Genomic DNA, 10,765 nt, shown 5'->3' with positions numbered 1-10,765 from the left:
AGGGGGGGAGAGAGTAGGGGTCAGAGCGGAGAAGATAACCAAGCCATACAGGGTTGCGTTAGTCAGATGGGCTTCCACAAATGACCGAGTAAGCCAGCTATCCAACCCAGGTTGTTGGCATCGTACAACACAGGACCCAGGTGGAAGAAACTCAGTCGGGAAAATGCATCAACTACACCCCGCGGGGCGACAGCAGCATGCTGACATGGCAATTGTTGATGTGAATAGCTTGCATGTTAAGAAATCAGATAGTGGGGGTGTCCTATTTACATCTAGTAGGTTAGTAACAATATCGAAGTGATTCTCTTGGAATATCGGATCTAAACAACAATGGAACTGAGTGTAAAAAGACACTCATCAATGGTGTACCTCAATTTGCTTATTTTTAACATCTGGCCGGTTGGTATGCGAGGTCATCCCGAGACCAAGAGGTATGTTGTGATTGGCTTCATGTCAGAAGGCCGCCAGAGGTATCCATCTGTCAATGTCAATTGGGTGTGATCAGGGATTGTCTACGATGGTACCCGAGGCTAGATGGTGGGTTGTCGGCAAATGCCGTGCCAGAGCATGGTCTGGCCACCGCTACCGCCGACCGTAGACACCGTTCTCCTCCTTAGAGGCATCGTTTACCCTGCCCCTCTCCTCCTTCAAACGATTGCTACCTAGTTCCGCATGGCCCATTGCTAGTTGTGTGCCTTGCGAACGGTGGCCTACTTGGGGAGATGCCTCGAGGCACTCCGGGAAGACTTGTGCTGATTGCCAGGACCAGGCGAGCTCCTTTACTTCCCGTGCTTGCTTAGTTTCGCTTATTTTCGTGTGTTTTTGGGTCCCCCGCTTAGCTATTTCGAGCTTCTCTTCTATAGCTGGTATCCCAGTAGGGCTGATGTATACGCTATCTTCGTATATTGCTTGATTGTTGCTTTATATATAAACAATGTCGCGAAAACCTTTTCGATACCACAGTCGAAAACGAAACAAAACAAAACACATGGAGGAGGGGGAGAGAACGGACCGGAAGCAACCCGAACCAAAACGAAGACGCGAGTGGAGGTACACTCGCTAGTCAACAAAACCAAAAAAGAAAAAAAAGTTTGACAATAGGCGCAGCACACGACCAACGAGAGCGCAGCGCGTCCACCCATCCCGATTCCACGGGAGCTCCACCCCGCGGCCGCTGCTGCTCTCCCCACTCCCAAATGGCCGCCGCCTGCTTCCTCCCCGGCCCCTCCCCGCTCGCCCGCCCGCCGCCGCGCCTGCGCCCGCGCCACTCCCTCAGGCGCCTCGCGCGCGCCGCGGCCGCGAGGCCCCCGGCCGGCCCCCTCGCGCTCCCGGCCTCGCCGAGCCCGCGGAGGCCGCTGCGCGACCTGGTGCCGCGACCCGTCGCTGAGGCCGCGCGGCGGGCGCTGGCGGCCGCCGCGGGGCCGCTGGTGATCGCGCTCGCCTCCGCCGCGCTGGTCCTCGGGGACGCCGGGGCCGCGTCCGCGTTCGTCGTCGCCACGCCGCGGAAGCTGCAGGCCGACGAGCTCGCCACCGTGCGCCTCTTCAAGGACAACACCCCCTCCGTCGTCTACATCACCAACCTCGCCGTCAGGTACGCCTGGGCCGATCCTCTCTCTCCCCCGCCCATTCCCGTTCGCTTTTGTCTCCGTTCGTCTGGCCTTGGCGCCTGACCAGAAGCTCTTCACGCTGTGCAGGCAGGACGCCTTCACGCTGGACGTGCTCGAGGTGCCGCAGGGCTCGGGGTCCGGCTTCGTCTGGGACAAGCTCGGCCACATTGTCACCAACTTCCATGTCATCCGTGGCGCGTCTGACCTCAGGTTGGTTAACACTTGACAGAGCCGCTCGCTGCTGACATATTCTTCAGCAAAATTCAGATAACAGCATGCCCAGTCTTCTACTAGATTTTACGTTTATCGAAGGTTCATAGAAGGGTGTAATTGCTGTGGACCTGTAAGCAGCTAAGAACTCGAACGAACGAATAAACAGGGGAATCGAGAGTCGCAGAACTGCAATTGATGTTGATAAGCATGGGCAATGTGGACGTGGCTGCTTAGTTTTAATACCAGAGCACAGTGAACCGTTAACGCTCGCTGCTAACGACTCGTTATCATTTGGATTCAGTGTGCGTAGCAAATGGGTCCATAGGCTGCAGGCTGTAGGTTAGTTATAGTAGATGTTTAACCTGACACATCTCTGAAACTTTAGAGTGACTATATTTTGCATCCCATTTTTCATAATTTCATCCAGTACTTGATGCTAGATCCGAGACTAGAATGCAAAATGCTAACAATGACCTATGCACTTTGGTTTCGTCTAAACATCATTTACGTGTTAGTCATGCTTTCTTTGCTTCCTTGCTAATGTCACATGATGTCAATTTACGCAGATATGCAGATAGTATGCTACCATCTTGTTGAATATTTATGATAGTGTTGTCTTGAATTGTATCATGGCGAAGTGAAATTACCGTTTTAGTTTTATGTAGGGTCACGCTTGCTGATCAGTCGGTGTATGAAGCGCAAGTTGTCGGATTTGACCAGGACAAGGATGTTGCGGTTTTGAGTATCGAAGCACCAAAGGATAAACTAAGACCTTTACCAGTTGGTGTGTCAGCGGACTTACTGGTTGGTCAGAAAGTGTATGCCATTGGGAACCCAGTGAGTGCTTCTTACACCAATTGTTCTATGATTTATCTATATAAGTCGGCTATGTACACGCTTGACACCAATCGTCCAGTGTTTTTGTTTTCATTCCAATTCCCAAACCTGAGTTCAAATTTCAGTAGGGCCGGCCTGTTTCTGATCCTGATTATGTTGAGGTAGCACTAGCATAGGAAATGAAAATGTGCTACACAGCATCACAAACAAATAATAACACAATTGACCATGACCAAGTGTCCAATCACTGGTATGCGGAACAGATTCTATGCTAAGCAACTATGTATGGCATATTACTTTGTAAATTTTCAGTATAGTTCATGGATTTGAAGAGTTGATTTAAACACTTCAGTTATTTGGCCTCTTTCGATTATGTGCATATTACTTTAAGCAACTAATGATTACTGTCTAACATTTTTAATTTATATATTTGCAGTTTGGCCTTGACCACACTCTTACAACAGGTGTTATCAGGTGTAGTATTATTGATTGGTTAAATTGACTCCACGTTGGCTGATTCTTTTTGCTTGATTTTTTGGTAAACTGAGACACTTTTCTTTTGCTCTCTGCTGACTTCTCCCAGTGGACTGCGACGAGAAATTAGTTCAGCTGCAACTGGACGTCCTATACAGGATGTAATACAGACTGATGCTGCTATCAACCCTGGTAACAGCGGAGGCCCACTTCTTGATAGTTCTGGAAACCTGATAGGTGTAAATACTGCTATATACTCACCTTCAGGAGCATCATCCGGGGTTGGCTTCTCCATTCCAGTTGATACAGTATGTCACTCAGCTTAATTCATAATTTTGGATTTGTTCTGGGTCTTCTCTTCTTATAAATTTCTTGCTTCATGTATTTCAACCATATTCAGGTTGGTGGTATTGTGGATCAGCTTATACAATTTGGGAAAGTGACGAGACCTATTTTGGGGATAAAATTTGCCCCTGACCAATCTGTGGAGCAGCTTGGATTGAGTGGAGTGCTTGTCTTGGATGCCCCCCCGAACGGGCCAGCTGGCAAAGCGGTACTGTCCATCTATACTATACACATGTTTGATGCAAATTCAATAAAACTTGATTGGAAACCACCAAATATTTTTACAGTAGTCAAATTCTTATTTTGTTTCAGTTTCAGTTAACAATCTTTTTACACCTAGCATGAGAAAACCTTGTACTGTTGTCACTCCAGTACATTATAGCATCTGTTGAACAATGTTCTCATGTGCCTTCTCTGATTGTCGGAACTAAGAATACCTTAAGAAACAGAGCAGTAATTCATTTGATAAGAACCAAACTTATGTGCAGAATAAACTTGTCTTTCCTGTTCCTTCCATATAATTATAAAATGCATTTGTTAGACACGTTTCTGCGGTACAGGACTTGTGCAGCTAAATATTTCTGCTTGCTATGTCGTATGCAGGGTCTGCAATCAACGAAACGGGATGCCTACGGACGACTTATCCTCGGGGACATAATTACTTCTGTTAATGGTACTAAGGTTGCGAATGGAAGCGACCTGTACCGTATCTTGGATCAGTGCAAAGTCGGAGAGACGGTAAGCTCTCACCCGTGTTCAACAGCAACACTTTTTTTTTGCCGTTGATGGCTGCTAAGGTACTCGCTTCTGTTCTTTTAAAGGTGACCGTGGAAGTATTGCGCGGAGATAAGAAGGAGAAGATCGCTGTGGTCCTTGAACCAAAGCTCGACGAAACATAGTGGGTGGTGTCCTTCTCGGGTGTATTCTCACGTAGGTACAAGGTATTAGCATGTTGGCCTACCACGGAGCTCCTTGCACATAATTGATGTTTGTAAATTGTCTGGTGTACAAAGAAAGGAAAGAAAAATATCAATTTGGTTCATCGATCATGCCTTATGTGCGCTGTTCCAGTACATGATCTATCTGCTTACATATGCTACTCTTTGATACCGCTACATAGTGTGACAATAACATCAAATGTCAGCCGTTAGATATGCTCCATTCATTGGATAAAGTTTTCATCTCAGAGGATTTCTGACACGTGATCTTTTAATTGAACCCCCATTCTATCATCCATTGTATTCTAGAAGCATCTTTTTCCCATGACAAGGATCTGATTCTAAAATTAGAGGAATTTGGATTTTAGAGAGTTGGGCCCTGCATTCTTCGCATAGAAGGAAATAAAATATCGAGAATGCATTCCCCCCTGCTGTCATATATTTGATGACTTGCTTAGCATGTACAATTTGCTGCTCCCTCCTATCCAAATTAAATGACACTGACAAAGTACAACTTTATACTAAAGTTGTACAAAGTTATCATCAATTAATATGGATCGAAAGGACTAGTAGTTTCAAGAGATTTACCTTGACATTGGAAATATTCTACTCTCTCCATTCACTTATTATAAAATGTTTTGAATATTTCAATATGGACTACATACGAACTGAAACGAGAGAACAAACACACTACAACGTGTCTACATACATCTGATTTATAAAAAAAGTTAGAACATCATATAATAGTGAACGGAGAGTAGTTCTGAGAGAGAGAGAAAAAAGTGAACACAACATAATTCTCCATATCTGGACCAACTCATGACATGGTGTTATTGCAAAGATAACATAATTCTAGATATACTTATGTCACAACTGCTCCACGGAGAAATCACACAAAGGACGCTCCGAGTTCAGTGCGGTCGAAGTAGGCGCCGGTGACGCCCCCCTTCTCCGCCAGTGCAACTGCAACCGCGGCGGCGGCGCCCTCCGCGGCCGTGAGGACGCCGGTGTAGTCGTTCATCCCGGTGAGGACGTAGCCGGGGTGCACGCAGTTGACCCGCAGCGCGGCGCCCTCCTCCCTGGCGATCACCCTGGTGTAGGCGCACACCAGCGCCTTGGAGGCCATGTAGGCCGCGTAGACCGGGTCGGCCGGCCACCCGCGGCGCTCCAGCGCGCCATTGCCCTTGCCCAGGTCCTCGAGGAACAGGTCCGACATCTCGTCGAGCCGCTGCGTCGTGAGGTTTGCGACGTCGTCCAGCTCCCGCCGGAGCTCGTCGCCGCTGAAATACTGCATTTTTGCAACATTAACAGCAGATGAGCCTCTGTTTTGAGAGATGGGACTGTCCTACTCTGCAAGTGATTTTTGTGCAGCAAATTGAACTGATTGCCAAATATATATGGATGACGTACCCTGAGCAGCCCCCAGGCTGAGGTTACGTTGACGATTCTGCCGTCGGAGGATGATCGGAGGAGCGGGAGGAGGGCTTCCGTGACGGTCTTGTTGCCGTGGTAGTTGATCCTCAGGCAGTCCTCTGCATCCTGGGTGGTCTGTGTGGTCCGTTGCCTCAGCCATTCGGCTCTCTCCATCCCATCCTTGCCTGCAAGCTGTTATTAAGGGTGCGTTTGGTTACAAGGGTGGTCATGAATGGGTTGGGATCGTTTAAAAAATAGACATGTTTGGTTATAAAGCACATGAATGGTTCAAGTCAAAAAAAGAGAATATGCCTTGAAGATGCTGAACCGTTCCACCCAACCAAATCGGTCGAATCAAATGGCCACGCTTTGCATGCATGACTATGTGAGCATGACTGGTGGTCCCGTCCTAAATAATTAGCTCATCTCTTATATTCAGCCAAACGCATGAATTGAATGGTTCAATCCCAAATAAATTGAACGGTCCCAACCCATTCATATGACACCTTCAACCAAACGCATCCTAAGTGATGGACATGGATGCAACCAAACAACCTTCAGTAAGTAATTTAGCTCCAAACGTTGGAAATGGAAGCAAATTCGCCCATTTACCGTTTCGTGAAGGGTCGCCGGGTCGCCGACGTCCGTGGTCACCCCGAGCACTCCGGCATTGTTGACCTGCGGTGCGGTGCGCGTGAGTGCAATGATCACCAATTTTGTTGAAATTGCCTTCTTTATCACAAACCCATTGCAAATTCAAAACTTCATTTGAAAATTTAAGCAGCTGTACCAGTATGTCAAGCTTGCCGAACTTCTTCTTTACGAAAGCAGCCAGACGAGCGGCACTGGCGGGCTCGCTGATCTCCAGCTGATGAAACGCGACGTCCGATAGCCCCTCCTCCCGGAGCGTTTCGGCTGCCTCAGCGCCCCTCTTGTCGTCCCTCGCCGTCAAGACGACGGCGAGCCCGTGCCCCGCAAGCTGCCGGCATATCTCCAGCCCCATCCCCCGGTTCCCTCCGGTCACCACGGCAACCCTAAGAGAGAAATATAACGATGAGAGTGTAACTAATCAACAAACAGGTGGTTGTCTCTAAACGAGGTATCAATCTGCTATTACTCAGACAGAAAGTTGCTTGCCTTTTCTCTGACGGACCGCTGATGCTTCCTTCCATTGTGGCTTCTTCTAATCCTGTAGGTTTTGCTTACTACAGTATAATTTGCAATAGCAACTACAGTTTAGAGTTTATCAGAGGTTTTCAGTCCATGATCTTCACAATTTTCAGTCCATGATCTTCACAATTTTCATTTTCTATCAAGTTTTTTCCTCTGTCAAATCACTTGAGAGGCTGCTCTACAAAAATATTTCTAATGGCTATACGGTACAACACAACATACACCACAATAATTTCAGTACAGATTGCAACACTAGGATAGGATAAGAAGCAGAGCAGCAAGCAGCGGCAGCAATGAGCAACAAGCAGCGGCAGCAGCCAGAACAAGAAGCAGAGCAGAGCAGCGAGCAGCGTCCCAGCTCTCTCGCTCGACCGGCGCCTCCCCCCATCGGCCGGCCCTACCTCACCGGCGTCGGCGAGGGTGTGCCATCTCAGAGAGGACGCGCCGTCGAGCTCCTCCTCGCTCCTCACAGACCACCCCTACTAACCAACCCGTCGTCGAGCTAGGGCCTAGGAGGGAGGAAGAAGGGACCAACCTGGCACGGACGGAGCACTCCGGGACGGCGCGGGGAGAGAAGATCCGCCGGCGCCGCTGCGCTGCAGTTGGCCGATGCCGCACGCCCTCCTCGTGCACAACTTTGCCTCTGCGCTTGGAAAAGATGGCCGGTCTTGCTTACTTTCTCCACTATTTTTATCACTGGGCCATGCTGATACTCGGTCAATGTTGGAGGCTGCAAGGAACATGGACGAGCTAGCTGGTCGTCGCACTGAGGCTTACTTCAGTGCTGACGTGGACGTGTGACAAGAAATGGTCGCGCGACGGGATCAATCTTGCGACAGCTGAACTCGGAATAAAAAATGTTCGTAGAGTGTCCATAACCGGAGCGGGCAAATCCGGCTCCCTAAATGTCCGCGGACGTGTCGACGGCGCCGACCCGCTTCTCATTGTTCGCCACAACAACCACACCCTTTATATTCAAACTCTCATTTTCATGCAAACTCATGCACGATAGATTATATAGCATACGCAACCAAATGTCCAAATCATCACCAATTCAGTGATCAGCACAACCGAAATTAAAGCACGGTTTAACAATTTCAACACAACCCAAAATAAAATTCAACAACTCATTTATAAGCCTCTTTCACAGTCTCGCGGACGAGCTGCCGAGCAATTAGTTAGGGTTGCCTGCAACATCTGGAACTTCCCTTTGTTCATACGACCATCCAGGGTTGCTAAACCGAGACATTTCCATCTCAAATTCAGAATTTTGAACTTGCAACTCCCGCTTAACCACTATCTATGTCTCCATAAGGCAGTTGTATCGAAACTTTATATAACATTTTTGTGGGTTTATTAGCTGGTCTGTTGCTCTTCTATATCAATGAATGACACCCTGGACATGCTATGCCTAGGCTAAATTAGCTCTGAAAAAAGGATATTGTCATCCACAAATAGTAGTTGTGATACTCCTGACGCCTCACTACATATTTTTACATGTTGAACATCATGTGCCTCCACTCCTTGTTGAAGCAGCTTACGGAGCTCCTCGGCAACAAAACAAAAATAAATCGGGGATATGGGTTCACCTTGTCGAAACCCACACGGCCGGTGGAAAGAAGTCTACATTACCCCCTGGCGTTTCACGAGCTGGCTAATTTACCCCCTGAGATCTAAAATCGGGTATTTAACCCCCTGAGCTTTCCTAAACCATGCGAATCATCCCCTAACACTGATTGGAGTGGTTTTGCAGGCGGTTTTGGGGACGTGGCACCCTGGCACGGAGATCCCGTGAGGACAAGCGTTGAGGTACTGATCGGAAGCTGCACCAGCCAGTAGCCGGCTGTGTTCTTGCTTGATGCAAACTCGGCTTGCCATCGCATCCCTCGTGCGCCGTAGTCGCCTCAGTAGCACTCTCGCCGGCCGCGTCTGCTTCTTCCTCTCCGTTGACAAGAACTCATCAAGCTCGCGCCATGTGCAGCCTGCGGCTTCCGCCGGCAGATAACTATGTCCACTGTTTTAGAGCTAATCACGATTATGTTAGTCCTACCTGCCTCGGACATAGTGGTACGTACTTCTTGTGTCTACGTGAGTCGGTGAGTGCTTGTTCCTGGAATCAATCCAGTAGGTATGTAGGTGCATATTGTATCCAAAAGAGCGTTCTATGCGTCTCGCGAGCGACGCTCCGGCTCCTTTCCTTGCCGCTTCCGGCGCCAATGCCCTGCTCGTTGACGACCTCGACCGCTCCACCTGTTTGCCATGGAGAGCTTGAGTACGAAGCCTCGCCGCACTCGATTGGCGCGTACGGCGAGGGGTCGCCAAAGCTAGAACTTGTGTCTGTTGGCAGGTTGCGCTGCACGCCGGTGCGGCCGCCGCATCCGTGCAGCAGGGAGCCCAACGGTGCAAACGGCTAGACCGATCCCACGAGCCCCGGCGGCATGTGCTAGGCCGGAGAAGTAGCTTCGACCATGCAATATTCGCCTGACCCAAGGAATGCCTTTCAAGTCTGGCGTGGGTGGAAGACGTTGCTATCGTGAAGGCTGCATGGTGACCTGGAGACTGGGCGAGCTACGTGCTAATTAATGTTAGGCATCGACGCATTGCACCTCAAGTTGTATGATGCTGGCTCGTGCTTGGATGAGGGCCAAAACCGCCTTCAAAACCACTCCAATCAGGGGAAGGGGGCAATCCACATGGTTTGGGAAAGCTTGGGGGGTTAAATACCTGGTTCTAGACCTTGGGGGGTAAACTGACCGGTTTGTGAAACTTCAGGGGGTTATGTGGACTTCTTTCCACGACGGTGTAAATGAATTCAAGATTGCCATTGAATTTAACACAATTTCTTACCGAGGTAACACATGTACCCACTAGCGAGCGAAGCCTAAATTTGTCATTGTCTACTTCAAGAAACCCCAGTCCACCTTGTCACAAGCCTTTGAAAAGTCCAGCTTATAGGCGCAAAAGCTATTCTCCAAATTCTTCTCATGTTGAATAAAAGTGATCAAAGTCATTCAATTGTGAGCAAAGCATTATCAGTGATTTAGTGATTAAGCGCCATGGGACAAAGACACTTTGATATGGTGCCACTGCCATGATCTCATCAAGCAGTGCTCAAAGTTTAAATTGGATTTTTTTTCCGCGAAAAGAATTTAAATTGGATTTGATTTGCAATGTAGAAGGAAAAAACGGGGGAGAACAATTTTGGCGGGGAGACAAGTGTTGTTGATTATTCCGGCATGGATCATTGTTACCATATTGCTTTCAAGACTGACATAACAGGTGCCAACAAGTAGGAGTAATTCAGAATATACAAAACCACCATGGATATTCTGCTGAAGCGAAGACAAGCTAATTCTGTCACCGGCTCGTAAATACTCCCTCCGGTCTTTACTCTGCATATAAGAATTGTTTGAAGTCAAACTTCATAAAGTTTGACCATATTTATATGAAAAAAAATCAACATCTACCATGCTAAAGTTATACAATATGAAAATTTAAGTCATGACGCATCTATTGACATTGATTTTACATTGTGAATGTTGGTATTTTTTCTATAAAGTTGGTCAAACTTTATTATGCTTGACTTTAGACAAATTTTATATGCGAACTAAAAAGGACGGGGGGAGTAAATTAACAAACCAACCAGGAGTGGGCCAACAAATTATTATTCAGGGTCCATTGGGCCGCCTTTAGAACCACAGTGGAGTGGGCCGTCAATTGTGAGCAGAGTGACACACACTGGGCGCACGGGATCCCAGCCTCCCC

At 48.1% G+C, this 10,765-nt stretch overlaps 2 protein-coding genes across 3 annotated transcripts; one reads left to right on the top strand and one right to left on the bottom strand.

The window, feature by feature from the left end:
- The first annotated feature begins 1,181 nt into the window (after positions 1–1,181).
- On the top strand, positions 1,182–4,591 carry LOC119349625 (protease Do-like 1, chloroplastic). The gene is made up of 8 exons (XM_037617684.1): positions 1,182–1,591; positions 1,695–1,817; positions 2,486–2,657; positions 3,094–3,131; positions 3,241–3,439; positions 3,532–3,684; positions 4,080–4,214; positions 4,298–4,591. The coding sequence occupies exons 1-8, from the start codon at positions 1,197–1,199 to the stop codon at positions 4,373–4,375; spliced, it is 1,293 nt and encodes a 430-aa protein (XP_037473581.1). The 5' UTR covers positions 1,182–1,196; the 3' UTR covers positions 4,376–4,591.
- A 502-nt stretch (positions 4,592–5,093) lies between these two features.
- LOC119349623 (short-chain dehydrogenase/reductase 2b-like) lies at positions 5,094–7,682 on the bottom strand. Of its 2 annotated transcripts, XM_037617682.1 has the most exons (6): positions 7,536–7,682; positions 6,965–7,032; positions 6,618–6,861; positions 6,440–6,505; positions 5,825–6,019; positions 5,094–5,702 (listed from the first exon to the last, which is right to left on the bottom strand). In XM_037617682.1, the coding sequence occupies exons 2-6, from the start codon at positions 6,997–6,999 to the stop codon at positions 5,304–5,306; spliced, it is 939 nt and encodes a 312-aa protein (XP_037473579.1). In that variant the 5' UTR covers positions 7,000–7,032; positions 7,536–7,682; the 3' UTR covers positions 5,094–5,303. The 2 variants fall into 2 exon arrangements, with proteins under 2 accessions (XP_037473579.1, XP_037473580.1); XM_037617683.1 differs by lacking the exon at positions 7,536–7,682 and having other exon boundaries at positions 6,965–7,519.
- Positions 7,683–10,765: the final 3,083 nt, after the last annotated feature.

This window comes from Triticum dicoccoides, chromosome 1B (assembly GCF_002162155.2).
Source record: "Triticum dicoccoides isolate Atlit2015 ecotype Zavitan chromosome 1B, WEW_v2.0, whole genome shotgun sequence".
In the NCBI taxonomy this organism is placed as follows: Eukaryota; Viridiplantae; Streptophyta; class Magnoliopsida; order Poales; family Poaceae; genus Triticum; species Triticum dicoccoides.
This window is presented reverse-complemented; position numbering and strand designations above follow the sequence as displayed.